At 36.3% G+C, this 22,303-nt stretch overlaps 1 protein-coding gene across 2 annotated transcripts in view; it reads right to left on the reverse strand.

The window, feature by feature from the left end:
• CHM (CHM Rab escort protein) overlaps positions 1-22,303 on the reverse strand; it is a 272,466-nt gene that overhangs the window by 20,785 nt on the left and 229,378 nt on the right. For both annotated transcript variants that reach the window (XM_030305231.1, XM_032592095.1), the window contains exons 13-14: positions 6,546-6,644; positions 349-509 (exon numbers count right to left, since the gene is read on the reverse strand). In XM_030305231.1, the coding sequence (XP_030161091.1) occupies positions 349-509; positions 6,546-6,644 (260 nt within the window). The remainder of the gene's footprint in view (positions 1-348; positions 510-6,545; positions 6,645-22,303) is intronic.

Below are 22,303 nucleotides of genomic sequence, written 5' to 3' on the forward strand. Positions count from 1 at the left end.
TTAAATTAGAAGCAAAGTTTCTTTGGAAAACTGGCATTATAAATTCATTTTTCAGAATCTGTATTTCTAACATCTTCCATCCTTATTCCCACAATGGAACTCCTAAATTCTTTCTTGCAATTCATTATTGTAGTCAAGAATGTGAAAATATTGGATACTATATTTCAAGGATATTTAAAGAAACTTTGTCATTCATAGGAAAAAGTTTAGGGGCAAATTACAGAGGTAGTATTAAATGACAGAGATGCTTTTATAGTCTTTTTTCCCACATCCCAGAGGAAAAAACAACTTACTGTCCCTACCACACCAAGTTTTTAACACAAAACTGAGAAATACCAACAGCCTTACCTGTTTGACTGCATTATCATTTCCTAAACCACAGTCTGGGCCAGAGCAGACATAAATGTTGGATGGCAAATCATTATAAGAGTTCCTGCTGACATCTGAAGAATCTCTCATATTGAAGTAAAGAGCCCACAAAAGTCTTGGTTTCTCATCTTCTTCATTTTCTAAATGTAGACATAAATTTTAGTCATATCTAAAGCACAATAAGCCTGTCATTTAATACAGTATGTAGCCAATTGCTAACAAAGCCATGACTGTATAGTGTAGTAAATCAGAGCTCTGTATGTAAAAAAAAAATAGTAAATCTGTATCCACATACTCTAATACGTGTGTATATTTCAAGCAATGATGGCTTTTCAACCTCAAATAAGATTACTAGTATGTTACTTAGATATAACACCAATTGTATTCTCTTCAATTTCTATTATTTCTTCTCAGCAGTATCATAGTGCTTCTGATCACATTCATCCTTAAATTATGTCAATGAAGAAGATAACATATTTTTTTATGTTTCTCATAAACAAACCAACTTGAAAATTATATACAGTAAATCAATGATATATACAGGATTATGAGATATCCAGAAGAGACAAGTCTATAGAGACAGAAAGTAGATTAGTGGTTACTTAAGGCTGGGGGAATTCGAGTAAGTGAGGGATTACTGCTAATGGGTGTGAGGTTCTATTTTAGGTGATGGAAATATTCTGAAATTGTGGTGATGTGTGAACAATTTGATGATGAACATATTAAAAACCATTGAATTTTACACTTTACGTGTGTGAACTGTATAGTATGAAGATTATATCTCAATAAATTCATAACTATTATTTTTTTTTAATTTTTTTTTCAACATTTATTTTTGGGACAGAGAGAGACAGAGCATGAACGGGCGAGGGGCAGAGAGAGAGGGAGACACAGAATCGGAAACAGGCTCCAGGCTCTGAGCCATCAGCCCAGAGCCTGACGCGGGGCTCGAACTCCCGGACCGCGAGATCGTGACCTGGCTGAAGTCGGACGCTTAACCGACTGCGCCACCCAGGCGTCCCCATAATTATATCTTAATAAAGCCACTATTAAAAAATAGTGTATATGGGATTAAAACATTGATATCCTAAAACACTGATGCTTTCTCCTACTGGATTATAAAAGCAATGGCAACTGGCAAAAAATAAAAATAAGGTTGCTAGTGCTTGCTTCAGCAGCATATATATTAAATTGGAACAAAGATAAAGATGTGAGACTTCAAGTTGTTTTTAGCACACATTCTCTCATTTAACAGCAAGCATCTATTATGTGTGTTAGGCATTAGGCTAGCAGCTAGAAATACACAGGTAAAGTAGACTTAGTCCTTAGGCTCCTGATTTTTTATATTCCCTAATACAGAGCCTAGCACATAACAGCCACTCAATGAACAATTGTTAAATTGATTTTAATCCTGCTTTCAGGTATAATCAAAATATGATGTGTTTATTAAAAGGTTCAACCTTAGGTGTATATAAAGATTACCCAAGACCATGGGGCACCCTGTGAATCATAAAGAAAATATTAAACTAGTATAACTAGTTTAATTATAACTAATTAATTAGTTATAACTAATTATTAACTAGTATAACTAGTTAATTACCTCTTATTGTTAAACTGGAAATCAATGTAGAGAAATTCACAGCTAATTGTAGTATTCAGTTAACAAGAATGCCCAATTCCCCAATTCAGGATAAACAGGATTTTGTTATATTTAATTTAAAATATCTCTACTACAGGGGCGCCTGGGTGGCTCAGTTGGTTGAGCGGCCGACTTCGGCTCAGGTCATGATCTCAGTTTGTGAGTTCAAGCCCTGCGGTGGGCTCTGTGCTGACAGCTTGGAGCCTGGAGCCTGCTTCAGATACTGTGTCTCCTTCTCTCTCTGCCCATCCCCTGTTTGTGCTATCTCTGTCTCTCAAAAATGAATAGATAAATGTAAAAAAAAATTAAAATATCTCTACTACAAAAATACCAGTTATAAGGGGTGTCTGAGTGGCTCAGTCAGTTGAGCATCTGACTTCAGCTCAGGTCATGATCTCATGGTTTGTGGGTTCACGCCCCACGTCAGGCTCTGTGCTGACAGCTCAGAGCCTGGAGCCTGCTTCGGATTCTGTGCCTCACTCTCTCTGCCCCTCCCCCACTCACACTGTGTCTCTCTCTCAAAAATGAATAAATGTTAAAAAAATTTTAAAAATACTGTTATTTTTCTAGTTCATTTTGAATAATCCATTATTATTAGTGTGATAGGATGAAGAAACTCTGAATGGAAGAAGTGATCCCTTACAATGCCCCTTCCTAATGCTAAGATCTATGAGTCAAAGGTATCTCTAACTTCATGTAAACATATGATAGGTGGTGAAACCTATTTACTGACAAAATAAAGGAATATAAGGAATTCATATTTCACAGCTAAAACCATATGGCTCTTAATAAATTTATTGGTTAAGTTTAGTTTCACTAAATCTTACAGGAAGATAATTAAACGTACTGCCCGTGATCTGTGACACCAGACTCCATGAGCATCACAGAAAAGTGGGCTAAAGTCTGGAATTCCTTTAATATTGCCTAGTCCATTTCTAAGCATACATAAAGAGAATTTATCTTGTATTCTGTGAAAGTTCCAGCTCAAAGGAGGGCTTTCACCCAATACAAGCTGGGAAAAATGAATACTCCAATAGATTATAGGAAAAAAATTTCACAGGGATTGAAGCACTGAGAAGGAACCATGAGGAAGATGAAAAGTTGACATAGGCTGAAGATAAATGCTCTAGATAGAAGGGAGTTATCAGGCTTTGACCTTAAAACCCTCAAAAAGACATATAATTGCTTCATCTTTCTTTGAGGTCAGCTAGAAAGCAGAGAGATAGCTGGAAAAATAACATGCAGCTGTGAAGTACACAGCTGCTGAGGTTTGCCTGAGAATATATCACCTAACCAGGAGTAGAACTGTTTTTATGTAATATCTCATTTCATCAATTAGATAGTGTAAAGGACTAAACCTGTAGTAGGTAATTTAGAATAAGACCTTGGGCAAATTAAACTGGGGTAAGTACAGAACAAAGTAGACAGAAAAAAAAAATCAACAATGGCATACCAAATAAAGGCAATACATGACCTATAGGTACATGCCATATTTAGGAAGAGACTATTTTAGTAACATAGCAGACTAGCATAAGGCCAATAGAGTAGGAGACTGTTACAGCTGTGATCTAGTCTGGACACAACAAATACAAAAAGGAATTAAGACAAGGTATTTGATTTCTGAGTCCAACAATTACCTAATATCTTTACCAGCCATGGGCCTCAAAATAACACTGTGAGGGGAATTTTACTTTTTTGAGGTAGGAAATGAATGAGATAGGATGAGATAATTCCACATGCCATATACAATCAAATGGAAAACAGAAAGAACATGGTGCAGCAATGATACTACATTGTACACATTTCAAGATATAGTACTAATGAAATTCTTGCTTCAATTCATAAAGAAATCTCAATTTCCTGAGTAAAATAAGAAATCATTTACTCATTTCCTGAGTAAAATAAGAATCATTCAAAGCACTGCTCACTCAGTGCTTTGAAGAATATTCTGGAGTCTGGAAGAATTAATCCAGATGGGTATGAATGGTGAGCAATCACCTAATTTCCTCACGTGTACAATCAGGTTCATTAAGCATAAAACATCTGAAATTTCTTTGGACTTGGAAGGAGGGAAGGGTTTAGAGATCTTTGATGTTCTTTTTTTAATTTTTTAATGTTTATTTATTTTTGAGAGACAGAGTGCAAGTGGGGGGGGGCAGAGAGGGGGGAGACACAGAATCGAAGCAGGCTCCAGGCTCTGAGCTGTCAGCACAGAGCCCTATGTGGGGCTTGAACTCACGAACTGGTAAATCATGGCCTGAGCCGAAATCAGATGCTTAACTGACTGAGCCACCCAGGTGCCCTGAGATCTTTAATGTTATTAAAGGAGCCTGGGAGGTTAGGGCTCTTGGAAGTATTGGTACAACTGTTTCTTAAGACAGAACATATGTCAAGAGCTCCAGGTGATATCTTAAATGTAAAAAGTAAGAGAAGGAAAGAGGGAATACCATTCACAACCCTACTGGAATTTTTCAGATACACCAGCAAAGAAGTTCTATATCTGAGAAGAGAACATTATCTTTTACAATAAATAAACTTCCTTGCAGGGTAACTAGGCTGACTTTCAGAAAGATTTATGAAGTATAGCACTAAACAGAAAGTAGAACTCAAATAAAAAAGAAAAAATTAGCTCAAGTAATATTATTCCTTTGGCACACATTTTAAAACAAAACAAAATAATTATAATGCTCCAAAGTATAAAGCTTCATATCACCATCAAGTAATTAAAACTTAATAATAATGGTCATTAATCTGTGAAAATAGGTGCTTTTGCTGTAGAGAAGAATGTGCTTTTAACGTACTAAAAGTTGATATTGCTCATAAAGTTTCTTCTCATTTAGGCAGGAAAATGAATTGAGTTCTCTTCTCCAGGTGACTTTGCCTCTTTGACCTGCCATGGCCCAGTGCTCACTTTATCTGGTGATTCATTTTGAATAACTCCAACAGTATTTATTCTGACATTTTAATTAAAATATGACCACTACCTCATCCTGATGATAAAAAGGGCTATGTGTCAGTGAAGACTAGCTTTTCAGTGCCTCAGTGCACCTGAGGACTCCTCTGAGCATATAGTTCTTTCTAAAGAATTTCAGTCAGGTTCTAAACAATACATCATTTCAAAATGGGATCACTTTAACCATTAAGATTAATGTTTAAAAATCTAAAATGGCTAGAGAGTGCTAAGTAATGAACGTGTAATTTGCCCAGCTTGTTGTTTTTAAAAGAAAATTAAATGCATTTTAAAAAGTGAGGAGCAATGATACAAGATTCAAATTTAGTGTATTATTTGAGACTACCACACAATGAAATTAAAACAAAAAATTATGAAAAATTTCAGAAAGAGGGAAGAAATTCAGAGTTTTTATAAGCAAAGTAATTAAAGCCAAGGATTAGTTCATGATTCCATATTAGGTTTAGAAATATCATCATGTATCATAAGTTTGCAATCAAATTTTTAACAATAATGAAAACATTTATGAGACTTTCCAGTATATAAAATGTAAATATGAAACAAACTAAATTCCTAACTAAAGTGAAATAAAGTTTCAGATTTCAGGATTTTATTCAGGCAGCTAAAAAAGAAATTAATTATACTGATATTAGTTCCTGAAAATGGAGTTTACTGACGTAAATATAAATGCCCCTCTATGTACTATCTCTGCATTAAGAAAACAAATAAGACACATAGATGAACGTAAAGAAAATACAACAGGTGGGAGTAAATAAATGGTTGCCTGAACAAACATAACATCCAAAGGAAATAAAGATATATGACTCAGCAAGGAAACTGGTCATGATTCAAGTCGACATGCAAATCCTATATAATAAAAATCACCCTCACTTCATATAAATGAATAATATCCATCAGACTACTTTTTGATCATTTACATACAAAATACAGCAAAATTTGCTCCATTCATAGCTATAAGAGCTATCCTATGAGGAGAAAAGTTAAAAAAATTTGTGGTTGAAAAACATTTTCCACCATGAATAAATAGCATAGTGGCATATATATTTTGAGAGTTAAATATTTATCGCATCAGTAGCAAGCTACACATTAAAAGACAATTATTAGGAAGGATTTCTACATTTGTCAATTAATATTTTAATATTATATTAGCTTTTTAAAAATGATAACTTTTTCTGATAAAGGAATATATACTCTTATGTGTAATATCTATAAAATTAAGAAAATTAAAAGGAAAAAAATAAAAGTTGTCTATAATTCCATCGAAACTGAGAGATTTACAGGCAGTCTTTTTTTCTATGCATGTGAATATGTACACATATAAATATGTATTTTTGCACATAATTATACATGTTGTGTGTGAAACGTGTATTTTTCCTTTACCATTATAGAGTGGAATATTTTCCCAGTTTTAGGGAGAGAATGTTTGTTCATGCTACTACAATATGTAAGGACTGTTGCTGAATACATCATATTTCAGTCCAGGTTGCAGAAACCTTCATGAGATATCTAAGAGGGTAAAGTGGTTACGTTACCTTTCTATCATAAATCGTTGATTATTACTCTTACCTATCTCCGTTTCGGTATATGGAGTAAACAATTTCTGCACAACTGGTTCTAAATCTTCTCTTGCTGTTTTAGAAGATGTACAAGTCAAATGAACCAAATCTGTTTTAAAAAAAAAAATATTTTGAGTTCCTGCCTACACACATTTCACTGTGTAATACTCATTTTCAAAGCACTAAGCTGGTGCCACAGGAAATGGAGAGCTGAGCAAGTCATGCCTCCTGCCTTTAAGGAATTTATAATCTAGTGATGGGTAATATGTAAAACCCATAACAATATGCTATATGTGTTAATACCTAATAATGTGTTAACTAATAACTAAGAGCACACTAAGACCCAAGAAGAAGTAACAGTTGATGGTCCAGTTTGTAAAACTAGCAGAGTAGAAAAGCCTAGGAAACCATTTATTCATAGAAAGAGCTTAACTTATCCTTATAACATTCCCAAAGAAGCTGGATAAAGGATTGCTAAGCAAAATAACTATGTAAATAAGACTGAAAATGGAGTATTTATTTACTTACAGAACACAGTTCATATTTTTCGACAGAAAAATTCATTTATACAAACTTTACTGATAAGTTAACATATCATCTATTCATTACAGGGTTCTCTAAGAAACCTTTTGGGGGAACACTATTGGCTTAGAGTGATACATATAGTTGAAAGTCCATAAAATGGCACAAGTTAAAGCAGTATATAGTATTTTCAGAAATTCCAAATCACTTTCCTTTTGCATTTACAGATTCATGGGGCCTGGGCCTCGGAGAAAGTTTGCATTAGAGAATATCATGCACAAAAAAGGCCCTTCATAGCAGTAAAGCACTGTAGCCTAATACATTTAGAATCGCTAAAGGCCAACAACAAACATAAAGGAGGGATAAAAAGTTCTGTATACTGAAAGAAAGGACTAAGGGGATCTAAATGGAAGAAATTCTTATGGTCAAGGAAAGAGCTTGGGACAGGATAGAATAGCAGGAAGACTATATTAGATAATGGTATAAGTACTAAGAAATTTTTTCCCCTAAAACACCAGTAGAAAAATACACCCACTTCTTTTCTGAAAGTTTAGACTAGTAGACTTTTTTTTTAAACCCCAGGAAGACAGTTCAAAGCTCATCATTGAAGTCAACATCAGAAGTGGGTTCTCATGATTAAAATTCATTCCACATTCAACTATTAAAAAATATATCTAAGCATAAATTGAGGACTCTTAATAACCATGTGAGGTAAAATCAAATTTTTTTTTTTTTTAGGTCCACCAAAAAAAGTGATATTCTAAGGTTTCTGTTTTATGTAGGTAATGTTTTTACATGACTGTAACAATGGTTCCCATTGATTCTGGGGTATTCCAGGATGTATGGTACTAATAATTTCAAAAGGTATAATAATCTTTACAACAAAATTATTCCTAATTAACTAAAATTTTTCAAATGCCATATAACTTTGGTGGGAAGGGAATTTAAACTCCCTACGTAATTACTGAATTAAATGGGGTGTAGAACTACAAAGGTAGAAATCCATGATAAAACTCAAGAGAAACTGTCCTGTCTCATAAAATACCAATATCCAGGCCAAAGTTCTCAATTTTCCAGTTCTTTCCTATTCAATAAATGTGTACTAGGGAGAAAGCAGATGAACATAAATATAAATAAAAAATATATTTGAATATCTTAATGGTAAACTACTGGTTCTGTTAAACAGGATATCTAAAGGAAATATATACTGGAATAATTACATCCTTACGTTTCCTAACAATTATCAGAGTTCAGGGAGTGCTAGCAAAAATTTCTAATAGTCAAGTCAGATTATCATCTTGCACTTAATGAGTTTTATAGCAATTCTTAGAAATACTAAAGACATTATGACCTGGGTTATAATATCTGAAATTGATTCTGATTAGATGCTAATTATTAACTGAGCTACAAATTTAAGGTATAAACAATTATTTTTTTCTCCCTACAACTTCCTACTTTTTGTTATCTACATTACTTCCTTGTATAGGTTACTCTGAATTTACTGTGCCTCTTCAAATCTGAGAGATTGTTGGTTGTGTTTTTTAAAATACAGATTATTTTAGGGGCGCCTGGGTGGCGCAGTCGGTTAAGCATCCGACTTCAGCCAGGTCACGATCTCGCGGTCCGTGAGTTCGAGCCCCGCGTCAGGCTCTGGGCTGATGGCTCAGAGCCTGGAGCCTGTTTCCGATTCTGTGTCTCCCTCTCTCTGCCCCTCCCCCGTTCATGCTCTGTCTCTCTCTGTCCCAAAAATAAATGTTGAAAAAAAAATTTTTTTAAATAAATATAAAATAAATAATAAAATAAAATACAGATTATTTTCAAAAATGGTTTATTAATCTTCATAACTTTCATAAGTCCTTTGCAAGGACAAGTTTGAGAGCCAGCTTTTCTTTTCTGTATCTGTCAAATTTAGCTTTCACTTACATGGGTATTCAATAAATACTTGTGGCAAAAGATAATTTGCTTCCCTGTCATAGGCAGACTAAGTATTCATAGACTTAAATAGACATATATGTGCATAAAAATGTATGTAGACATATACATGCATCGGGAAAATTTTTACTAGTTTATTACATAAAATGGAGGAAATTATCTGATCAACCAGGATAGACAAAAGGAAAGTATCAATAGATAATCCTCCAATTATTTAAATATGCCTGATAAATGCTTTTAGACATATCTATAATATTCTCAATAGAAGTCAAAAGATTATCTAGAATTGACTATACAGCTAAACTGCATAAGTCAGACACTATTCTATGCATGTTGGAAATATTATTTCATTTTACCTGTGCAACAGCCAGCTGTTATCCTCATTTTACAGGTGAGAAAACAGGAATAGTGAAGTTAAGCAGATTTCCTAAAGTCATGTCATTAGTAAAAGAAACAGCTGGGACTCAGAGATGGAATTCAAGCCCATGTGGTATGCCTCTAGAGTGCCCACTCTTAGTCCCTAAATGATGGTGGGTAATTGTAATAATCTCCTGTAGAAGGCATAATCACTTAAAGTAGCAGTCTTCTAACTAGAGTGTGTACAAAGATACAAGAGACCTTTTCACAAGTTACAATAATTCTAAGGAACTCAACATTCAGTTGCTCAACCCTGCTTCCTTCCACTTTTATTAAGCAATGCATTTCAATAAATTTATTTTGTGTTTAATAATTCTTTATCAAAATTGTAATATATGTATGATAGTTTAATTTTACACAAATAATATTAATTACTCAATCCAGAAGACATTTAAAAAATACTTAGAACCTTATTGTCCTAGGAAATTTTTTAAAAAAATTTTACTTCCATTTATTTTTTTAAATGACACCATGCTTTCAGTTCTCTAAAACTGAAATCAGAACAATGATGTCTCTTATAATAAGCTGCTGCCCTTTAGTAAGCTTTGGTTTTCGTTCTGAAACACAAAACAACTGGGATTTCTACTCAGTTTGCATGACAATAATAACAAGCACATTTGAAAGTGACAAAGTGACCTAGAACACAACAAGATAACTATCAAAATATTCTGGATATACAAGAAATTGACCTGATTGACAGAAGTGCACTACTAGAGGGAGAGAAGAGACCACATCTAGGAAGGCAGGAAGTGCAGACAAATGGATGGCTGGTGCTGTGGAGGGGAGACTCAGTTGTGAAAAAAAGGGAGAGAGAGAGAAGTGGACAGAGAAACTCACAAGGAGAATACTGCTCCAAGGCCACTGGCTGGGAAAACAAAAGGGGCTGATTTTCATGAGGTTTTGCAAACAGCAGAGCTCAAAGACTGGAGTTTTAGAGGTTAGCAGGCTTGGCTGGGATAGAGCCCTGAAGGCATTGCCCTACTCCTGGAGAAAAGGCAGGCAAACAACCCCAGGGTAGACAGTGCCAGCTGAGGATCACCTAAGGCACATGGGGGAGACACTGTTTGCTTATTTTGGGAGCGTATCTGTGAGAGGTAACATTCACAGAGACACCTCTCTGGGAACAAAAAGGCCAGTGGATGCCATTTCCCTCCCCTCCCCTTCATCATAGGCACAGAGACACCTGCTGAGAGTGGCTAACTCAGATAGTCTCTGTTTAGCCTGCTTGCTCCAAATGCCACTCACCTGAGCTCTAGCACAGAGTGACTGCATTTCTCAGTCAAACCTGCATCCCTCCTAGCACGGCAAGACACTGCGTCAGAAGACCAGCACTGGCCCCTGCCACAGCACTTCCCTAAAGTCTGGGGTTTTAAAAGTCAGTAGACTTGGCTGGGAAAGAGCTTAATGTGCACTGCACTGCTCCAGCCAGGCAAGTGACCCAGAGAGAGACACAATGAAAATGGCACTCTGAAAAATGACATGGACACACAGGAGGAAATTATTTGCTTTTCTGGGAGTGCTTCCCTGAGAGCAGCAGCACAGAGAACCCTCTCTGGGCACAAAGGAGCTGGCTGGTGTCATTTCCCTTCCCTGCCCCTCAGCATAAGCACAGAAACACTTGCAGTAAACAGCACAGCTCTAACCCTGGCTGCCTAATCTGCTTACAAGTCCCACCCCTCCCCCTGTGCTCTGCTGGTACTAGTTTTCCTGGGAGAGTGTGTCTAAGTCCCAGTGCAATGGGTCCCATGCCCAGAAAACCAGCAGGTATCCCTACACATACCACGTCTACTGACCAGAGAGTTCAGCAAGGCTTCAGTTCTAGTGGAAGTAGCATCAGGTGTCATTTAAGAAGAAAACCAGATCACACTCGTTAAAACTCGATACACTATGGCCAAAGTCCAAACATTCCCCACTGTAAGCATGGAGAGCCTCTGCAGATGACTGACTTGAAAGGTATAGCAGCTGAAACACAGCATCAGAGTGAATACAGCACACACCAGAGACATTCCTTGAAGGGCCAGGCCTTGGACACTATATGACCTCTTCTTCATGAAGCCATTACTCTCAGATGCAGGAAACATAATAGGGTTTTCTAACACACAGAGGACAGAGACTTAGACAAAATGCCAAGACAGAGGAATTCATCCCCCCCCCCCCAAAATAACACGAAAAGGTCATAGTCAGGGTTATAATTGAAACAGATATGAGTAAAATACCTGATGAAGACTTTTAAAGCAATAATCATAAGGATATTTTCCAGGCTTGAGAAAAGAATGGAAACTTCAGGGAGGTCACTACCACAGAGATAAAAGAGTTAAAAATCAGTAAGAAGTGAAAAATGCAGTATCTGATACTCAAACAGATTGGATGTAATGACAACAAGGACAGAAGAAGCAACTACATGATAGAATAATGGAAAATAATGAAGCTGAACAAAAGAAAGAAAGGAATTATGGATCATGAGAATAGACTAAGGGAACTCAGTGACTCCATCAAATGTAATAACATTTGTATCATAGGAGTCCAAGAAAAAGAAGAGAGAGAAAAGGGGGCAGAAGGTTTATTTGAGGAAATAATGCTAAAAATTTCCCTAATCTGGGAAGGAAACAGAGATACAAATCCAACAGACACAGAGAACTCCCACTAAAATCAAAAAAAGCAGGTGAACACAAACACATATTGTAGTTAAATTTTCAAAATATGGGGATGAAGAAATCCTAAAAGCAGAAAGGGAAAAGGAATCCCCAACTTAAGAGGAAACAAATAAAGTTAGCAATAGACTCTCCACAGAAACTTGTTAGGTCATAAGGGAGTGGCATGACATATTCAACATACTGAACGGGAAAAATAGGGAGCCAAGAATACTCTATCCAGCAAGACTATGCTTCACAGTAGAAGGAAAGAAAAGGAGTTTACCAGACAAATAAGAACTAAAGGAGTTCCTGGCCACTAAACCAACACTATAAAAAATATTGAAGGGGACTCTTTGAGTGGAAAGGAAAGACCAAAAGTGACAAAGAACAGAAAGGAACAGAGAAAATCTCCAGAATACAACAAGTAATAAAATAGCAATAAAGTCATATCTATAAATAATTACTCCAAATATAAATGGACAAAACATTTAAATCAAAAGACACAGTGTTAAAATGGATAAAGAACCATAACCCATATATATGCTGCCTATAAGAGACCCATTTTAGACCTAAAGACACCTGAAGATTGAAAGAGAGAGGATGGAGAAGCATTTCTCATGCAAATGGAGGTCAAAAGAAAGCCAGAGTAGCCATACTTATATCAGACAAACTAGATTTTAAGCCAAAGACTCTAACAACAGATGAAGAAGGGCGCTATTAGTATAATAAAGGGGACTACCCAATAAGATCTAACAACTATAAATACTTATGCCCCCAACATGAAAGCACCCAAATATATAAACAACTAATAACAAACATAAAATAACTCATTTAAAATAATACAATAATAGTAGGGGACAGTAATACTTCACTTATATCAATGGGCAGATCATCTAAGCAGAAAATCAAAAAGGAAACAATGGCATTGAATGACACACTGGATCAGATGGACTTACCAGATATATTCAGAACATTCCATCCTAAAGCAGCAGACTTTTTTCAAGTGAACATAGGCCATTATCCAGAATAGATCACATACTAGGTCACAAATCAGGCCTCAAAAAGTACAAGATTGAGATCGTACCATGCATATTTTCCAACCGCAATGCTATGAAACTTGAAGTCGACCCCAAGAAAAAATTTGGAAAGACCACAAGTACATGGAGGCTAAACAACATGCTAATAAAGAATGGGTCAACCAGGAAATCAAAGAATAAATTAAAACAAACAAACATGGAAATGGAAACAAATAAAAATGAAAACATTTTGGTTCAAATCTTTGGGATAAAACAAATTGTAAACAGAGGGAAGTATATAGCAACACAGGTTTACCTCAACAAGGAAGAAAAGTCTCAAATACACAAGCTAATATTACACCTAAAGGAGCTACAAAAAGAACAACAAAACGAGCCTAAAGCCAGCAGAAGGAAGGAAATAATAAAGTTTAGAGCAGAAATAAATGATACAGAAATTAAGAAAACAGGGTGCTTGGGTAGCTTATTTGGTTGTGTCTGTCTTTAGCTCAGGTCATGATCTCACTATTTGTGAGTTTGAGCTCTGTGTCGGGCTCTGTGCTGACAGCTCGGAGCCTGGAGCCTGCTTTGGATTCTGTTGTCTCCCTCTCTCTCTGCCCCTCCCTCACTCATGCTCACTCTCTCTCTCTCAAAAATAAATACACATTAAAAAATTAAGATAAAGAAAACTGATGAATCCCTAGCCAGACTTATCAAAGAGAAAAGAAAAAGGACCAAGATAAGTAAAATCACAAATGAGAGGAAAAATCACAACTGACACTACAGAAATACAAACAATTGTAAGAAAAAATTGTGAAAAATTATATGCCAACAAATTGACAATCTGGGAGAAATGGAGGAGTTCTTAGAAACATATAAACTACCAAAATTGAAACAGGAAATAGAAAACTTGAACAGACCCATAACCAGCAAAGAAATTGAATCAGTAATCAAAAATCTCCCAACAAACAGAAGTCCAAAGCCAGATGACTTTCTAGGGGAATTCTACTAGACATTTAAAGAAGAATTAATACCTACTCTTCTCAAACTATTCCAAAAAAAATAGAGAAGGAAGGAAAACTTGCAAATTCTATGATGTCAGCATTACCCTATTCCAAAATGAAAGACTCCACTGAAAAAGATAACTATAGGCCAAAATCCCTGATGAACATGGATGCAAAAATTCTCAACGAAATACTAGCAAATCAAATCCAACAGTACTTAAATTTTTTAAAATATTTATTTTTGAGAAAGAGAGAGAGAGAGAGAGTGAGCGAGCATGAGTGGGGTAGGGACAGAGAGACACACACACAGAATTTGAAGCAAGCTCCAGGCTCTGAGCTGTCAGCACAGAGCCTGACATGGGGCTCGAACTCATGAGCCCTGAGATCATGACTTGAGCCGAAGTTGGACATGTAACCAACTGAGCCACCCAGGCACCCCAAATCCAACAGTACTTTAAAAGAAACGCTCACCATGATCAGGTGGGATTTATTCCTGGGCTGCAAGGATGGTTCAATATTCGCAAATTAATCAATGTGATACACCACGTTAATAAAAGAAAGGATAAGAACTATATGATTGGGATGCCTAGGTGGCTCAGTTGGTTAAGCATCTGACTTCAGCTCAGGTCATGATTTCACAGTTTGTGAGTTCAAGCTCCATGTCGGGCTCTGTGCTGATAGCCTGGAGCCTGCTTCAGATTCTGTGTCTCCTTCTCTCTCTCTCTCTGCCTATCCCCTTCTTGCACTCTGTCTCTGTCTCTCTCTCAAAAATAAAAAAAATAAATAAACATTAAAAAAAAGAACTATATGATCTTTTCAATGCATACAGAAAAATCATTTGACAAAGTACAAACATCTATTCACAATAAAAACCATCAACAAAGTAGGGACAGAAGGAACATACCTCAGCATCATAAAGGCCATATTAGAAAACCCCACAGCTAATATCATCCTCAATGGGGAAAACTGAGAGCTTTTCCTCTACAGTCAGGGATAAGAGAGGGATGTTCACTCTCACAACTGTTATTTAACACAGTCAGCAATCAGACAGTAGAAAGAAATAAAAGGCATTGAAATCTGTAAGGAAGAAGTCAAACTTTCACTATTTGCAGATGACATGATACTCTATAGAAAACCCAAAATACTTCACCAAATAATTGCTAAAACTGATACACAAATTCAGTAAAGTTGCAGCATACAAAATCAATGTACAGAAATCTGTTGCATTTCTATACACTAATAATGAAACAGCAGAAAGAGAAATGAAGGAATTGATCCCATTTATAATTACACCAAAACCCATAACATATCTAGGAATAAACCTAACCAAAGAGGGAAATGATCTATATTCTGAAAAATATAAAACACAGATGAAAGAAATTGAAGAGGATACAAAGAAATGGGAAAACATGCCATACTTATGGTTGGGAAGAACCAATATTGATAAAATGCTATACTACCCAAAGCACTCTACACATTCAATGCAATCCCTATTAAAATATCATCAGCATTTTACTCAGAGCTAAAACAAACAATCCTAAAATTTGTATGGACCATAAAAGATCCTGAATAGCCAAAGCAAAATTGAAAAAGAAAAGCAAAGCTGGAAGCATCACAATTCCAGACTTTAAATTATATTACAAAGTTGTTGTGATCAAGACAGTGTAGTAGTGGCATAAACATAGATACATAGATCAATGGAACAGAATAGAAAACAGAGGTGAACCCACAACTAAATGTTCCATTCATCTTTGACAAAGCAGGAAAGAATATCCAATGGAAAAAAGACAGTCTCTTCAATAAATGGTGTTGCAAAAACTGGACAGCAATATGCAAACAAATGAAAAAGGACCACTTTCTTAGGGCATACACAAAAATAAATTCAAAATGGATGAAAGACCTAAATGTGAGACAGGAAATCATCAAACTCCTGGAGGAGAACACAGGCAGTTACCTTTTTTGTTTTTTTTTTACATCAGCCATAGCGACTTCTTACTATAAGTCTCCTGAGGCAAGGGAAACAAAAGCAAAAATAAACTGTTGGGACTTCATAAAAATAAAAGAGATTCTCCACAGTGAGGGAAACAACCCACAAAACTAAAAGGCAACCTATGTAAAAATGGGAGAATATATTTACAAATGACATATCTGATAAAGGGTTAGTATCCAAAATCTATAAATAACTTAACCAAACTCAACACCCAAACCACAAATAATCTAGTTAAAAAATGGGCAAAAGACATGAATAAACATTTTTTACAAGGAAGACATTTAGATGGCCAACACACATATAAAAAAGATGCTCAACGTCATTTATCATCAGGGAAATACAAATCAAAACTAAAATGAGATATCACCTCACACTAGTTAGAATGGCTAAAATTACCGACATGGGAAACAGCAGGTGTTAGTGAGACTGTGGAGAAAGGGAACTCTTTTACTCAGTTGGTGGGAATGCAAACTGGTGCAGCCAGTGTGGAGTTTCCTCAAAAAGTTAAAAATAGAACTACTCTAAGATCCAGCAAATGTACTATTAGGTTATTTACCCAAAGGATACAAAAACACTAATTTGAAGGGACACATGTACCACAAAATTTATAGCGGCATTATCCATGATAGCCAAATTATGGAAATATGTATATGTATATGTATACATGTATATACATAAAACAATGAAATCTTGCCATTTGCCACAATGTGGATGGAGCTAGGGAGTAATATACTAAGCAAAATCCGTCAGAGAAAGACAAATAACATACAATTTCACTCATGTGGAATTTAAGAAACAAGATAAATGAACATGGGAAAAAAATAGAGGCAAACCAAGCAACAGACTGTTAAGTATAAAGAAAAAATTGATGGTCACTGGAGGCAAGGTTCAGGGACAGATGGGTTAAGTAGGTGATGGATTAAGGAGGGAACTTGTGATGAGCACTGGGTGTTGTATGTTAAGTTATAAATCACTAAATTCTACACTAGAAACCAATATTGCACTGCAACTAGAATTTAAATAAAAATTTAGTGGAGAAAAAAATAAAAGTGACAAATATAATGTACAGTAGCTGGGTGATATAGTAGATGATGATTGTGTGGGTCTGGTATTCTCTCTGTATCTACTTGGCCAAGTCAGTTTATATATTCAGAAATATATAATCATATCACAAATAAATAACATTCTGTAACATCAGGGGCACCTGGGTGGCTCAGTTAAGCATCCAACATCCTATAGCACCAAATCCCAAAATAACACAGCTGCTACTGATAAAGTATTATATACCAAAAATAGATTTCAAAATGCCTAGGGTATGAATACGTACTATAAAGAGTGGTAAAACTGGATGTATTCAAATGGAAGGGCTATAGAAATTTTATTTTGCTCATTTATAAATGATTTTAAAGAAAAATAAACTCCATATTAGATTCATTTAGAATATAAGATGAGTGGAAAATAAAGATGTATGTTCTGAAAGGTGAAGTATATGCGTGAAAAATATGACTTGTTGAGCTTTAGAAAATACAATAGATAAATTTGAAATATTTAACAATCTCAAAAATTCAAATTAGCTGAGGGGAGGGGAATTTTATAGATTTAAAAAAATGTAATATCACTACCTTAAAAAAGATAAAATAACTCAGCTAACCTAAGTTTGCTTAGAAAAGCCCTACATTATTTATTGATAAAATTATTTCCTATCACTGTATTAAAATACCAACTTAAGCAATTTTGACTTCTGTTTATATTGCAATTACAGTAACATATCACTTAATTAGAAGTCTTTTACATACAACCTAGAATCCAGAAGTATACCTGCCGCCCCAAAAAGGGCTTTTCAGCACTCAAGTAGATGTTAAAATGCTCATAGACTAACTCACCTGCTTACTCAGAACTTGGTTATATTAATACTACATGCAATTTCAACAACCTTGGCTATCTTGTTTTCTGGCCCTCTGAAAGATTATAAGCCATAAAGAAGGGGGAAGGGAGGGCAGTGGAAAGTACTGTTAGAAAGTACATCCTGACAGCTGTGTGAAAACAGCCCAAGGAAGAGATATAAAATATAGATGTAAGAAATGATAAAACATGACTGTGTAGGGTCATTTAGCACAGGTGAAAATAGGCCCAAACAGCTCGATAGTCCTCAAGGGCCTAGTGAATAGATAGATAGATAGATAGATAGATAGATAAATAAATAAATAAATTGAATAAATAATGCTCATAATATCCCTAAGTGATAAGAAAAAGGTTAAAATGTTTCATAGATTCAGTACGGAATGCCAAACAAATGTATGAAACACTAGAAGGATAATTGTTTAAAAAAAAAAAAAAACATGGTAAAAATTTCAATCTTAAAAGGATACATTTCTGCCATCTGAAGAATGTATTTGGGGCAACTATAGCACACTAGAGGGTGCTTAATAAATGATGTATAACTGACCAGTGTTTACATGCTAATGCATATTTCTAACTGGCTTTCAAATATTTCCTATATAACATCAATTCCACTCTAATGAAAATCCATTTAACAAATTATCTACAGTTTTTTTATTTTTAACAAAAGGTATTTTTGGTGTCCTTGATGGCATCTCTGCTGGGCATTTCTGGTCTATATGAGCATCAGAAATCTGCTTTTGAAATAGTAAATTATTCTGAAATGAGGGACAGTCACTAGCTTAGCTCACCAAGATATGTTTCCAGGGATATCCATTCATATTTTAGAACATGCCTCTATGGCTTCTAGAGTTCTAACACTGGTCATTAATTTTAAAGTAAAAACTAGTAAGGGTTCTGGTGCAAGATGGCAACACAGGAAGACCCTGAACTTACCTCCTTTATGGAACACACCAAGTTACAGCTATTTATAGAGTAATTCCTCCTGAAGAACTGAGGGAGGACTGAACAGCCTCTGCACAACAAAAGGTAGAGAACAGCAAGAGAGAAGGAGACACACAAGGAAGGGTACCCCACTCCCATCCCTGGGGCTGTGAACTGTAGTAGGGAGGGAAAATACTTAAAGACTGGAGCAGATTCCTTTCTTTGGGCACAGGAAAAACAAACAATCAAACAAACAAACAAAACATGGAGTGTTTAGTAGCTAGCATATAAAAGAGCCAGCCCCAGAACTCCACCAAAAGGCAAAGGAGCTTCTGGAACTCTCTGGGTCAGGGGGACTGGAAGATGCCATGGTTTGTGCTTCCTCTCCACCTTAATAAAGAGAATGAGGGTGAAGCCCACGTGCCCTAATCAGCCTGCTGCCCCAGTGAGCATCAGGTCTCCTAGCACACACTAGCCCTGGATGTCCTGGGGCACAGGAAAAAAGCCTCATTTTAAAAATCCAACTAGCATATAAAAAAGCTAGCCCTAGAACTCCCCGAAATGACAAGGGAACTGTTGGAACTCTCTCTGGGTGGGAGGGGGTGATGAACATGGTCTAAACATCCCTTCCATTTTGAAAGCACAGAGCAATGCATGGTCTAGGTGCCCTAACCAGTATGCTGCCTCATAAGCCCTGGGACCTGAGTCCACACCAGTCCCAACTGTCACACCAAGGCAGCCAATGGGCTGTGCACACTGAGACACCCCTGGTTAGCACTCACTACAGCTTCAGCCTTCACGCCAAGGTGACACAGATACAAAGTACCCTGGAATACTCCAGGCCCACATCATGTCAGCTTTAGATGGCTTGCTAAGGCACCCAAGCATAGAGTGACCCAGAACCTCCTGGTTGACATCTGCTTCAGATCCAGCCATACTGCCAGGGTACCCACAGTGAGGAGTACCCTGGAACTCCCAGCTGGTGCCTACATGAGTTCCAGCCACCCTGACAGGGTACTCCTTGTGTGGAGTGCCCCAGAACATACCCACCTGTACCAGCCTCAGGTTCAGTTGCCTGGGTAGGCACTGAGCACACTGGAATACACCAGCCTGTACCCACTTTAGCTGCACCTGTTCTGTCAGGGTGCACTCAGTTAATGAGTCCTGGGACACCACAGTTTGCAACCACTTCAGCTTCAGCTGTTCTGCCAGAGCACACTTTGTATGGAGAGCCCAGGGCACTGGACTGTGCCCACTTTACCTTTAGTTGTCCTGCCAGGGTGCCTTCACCACAGAGAATCTCAAGATACCTAGGAATGCACCCATTTCAGCTTTAGCAGTCCTGCATGGAAAGCCCCAGGACCTCCCAGCCTGCACTCTGCTTCAGCTACAGTTGCACTGCCAGGGCACACACTGTAGAAAGAGACCAGGGACACCCTGGATAACACCCACATCAGCTTCAGCTATCCTACCAAGACATCCTCTGCATATAGAAACTCAGGACATGCTGGCTTGCACCCATTCTAGCTTAACCTGTCCTGCCAGGCCACTTGCTGCATGGACGTCTCAGAGTCTGCACTGACCTATGCCTACTTCACTTTAGCTGCCCTACCAGAACAGGCATCAATCCCACTGAGAGACCCAGGACCCCAAGTCCGTGCAGCTATAGCTCCAGCCAGCCAGCAAAAGTAACTAAGCATGCACAGACTACAAAGAAAATGACCATACACAAGACCATTCCTTCAAGTTTAGAAGCAGCTGTTCCACCTAATCCATAGAAACAAAAACAGAAAGTAAACATAATGCAGAGACAAAGGAACATGCTCCAAAAGAAAGAACAAGACAAAACCTAAGAAAAAAAGCAAAATGAAACAGAAATAAGCAATATACCTCAAAAAGAATTTAAAGTAATGATCATAAAGATGTTCACCGGGCTGAAAAAAATAGTGCAAGAACTCAGTGAGACCTTTGATAAAGAGAAAGAAAATATAAAAAAGAGCCAATCAGAGTTGAGGAATACAATAAATGAAAAAAAAAAAAAAACAACTACAGGATATCAATAATAGATTAGTGGATACAGAAGAATATACCAATAATCTGGAAAATAAGATAACAGAAAGCAGCAAAGCTAATATCAAATGAAAAAATAACATTTTAAAATGGGATAAATTAAGGATCACTTGGACAACAACAAGTGAACATTCACCTAACAGGGATTTCAGAAGTACATGGCTACCTGCTAGAGGACAAGGAGCTAGAATTCTAGCTGGAGAAAATCAAAGTCTGGAAAGACAAATAAATCTTCCTCCCTCCAATCTTGTAATTGTCATGTAATAAAGATGTTTATTGCTCAAGAAAAAATAAAAACAAAAGAAAAATGTCAAAGGTTAAAAATAAAGGAAAAATTTTAAAGGCACCAAGAGAGAAGTTACATACAAATGAAGTCCTATAAGACTATCAACTGATTTTTCAGCAGAAACTTTGCAAGCCAGAAGGGAGTGGTATGATATATTCAAAGTGCTGAAAAGAAAAAAAAAAAGAAAACCTACAACCAGTAATACTCTACCTGACAAGATTAACATTCAAATTAAAAGGAGAGGTAAAGAGGTTACCCAGAAACAAAAGACAAAGAAGTTTAGCATGGCTCAACCAGCCTTACAAGAAACATTAAAGTGGAAGCACCTGACTGAATCAGTCGGTAGGGTATATGACTCATAATCTCAGGGTTGAGTTAGAGCCCCAAGTTGGGAGTAGAGATTGCAAGAAGAAAGAGAAAGAATGGAAAGAAAAGAAAAGAAAAGAAAAGAAAAGAAAAGAAAAGAAAAGAAAATGAAAAAAGAAATGCTAAAGTGATTTAAGTGGAAATAAGATGACCACAATTAGATGCAAGAAAATGATGAATAAAATGATATAAAATATGACAGCTGATACATAATATCTGTAGTAAAAAAGTTTTCTTAAAATGTGTTTGAACTTAAATGACTATTAACTTATTATATCTACTATATACTTAGGATGTTATATAGGAATCCCAGGGTAACAACACTCAAAACCTATAACAGACACAAAAATAAACACAAAGAAAGCCAAACATAACACTATAGAAACACATTAATCACAAAGACCATGAGAACAAAAGGAACAGAGAAGAACTAAAACAACAATCACAAAACAATGAACAAAATGGCAATGAGTACATACCTATCAATAATTACCTTAAATGTAAATAGTCTAAATGCTCCAAGCAAAACACACAGGGTGGTGACAGGATAAAAAAAAAAAAAAAAAAAAAAAAAAAAAAAATAAGACCCATCTATATGCTGCCTACAAGAGATTCACCTTAGACCTAAAGAAAAATACAGACTGAAAGTGAAGTGATGGAAAAACAATTACCATGCAAATGGAAGTGAAAGAAAAGCTAGGGTAGGAATACT

Source organism: Lynx canadensis, chromosome X (assembly GCF_007474595.2).
Source record: "Lynx canadensis isolate LIC74 chromosome X, mLynCan4.pri.v2, whole genome shotgun sequence".
NCBI lineage: Eukaryota > Metazoa > Chordata > Mammalia > Carnivora > Felidae > Lynx > Lynx canadensis.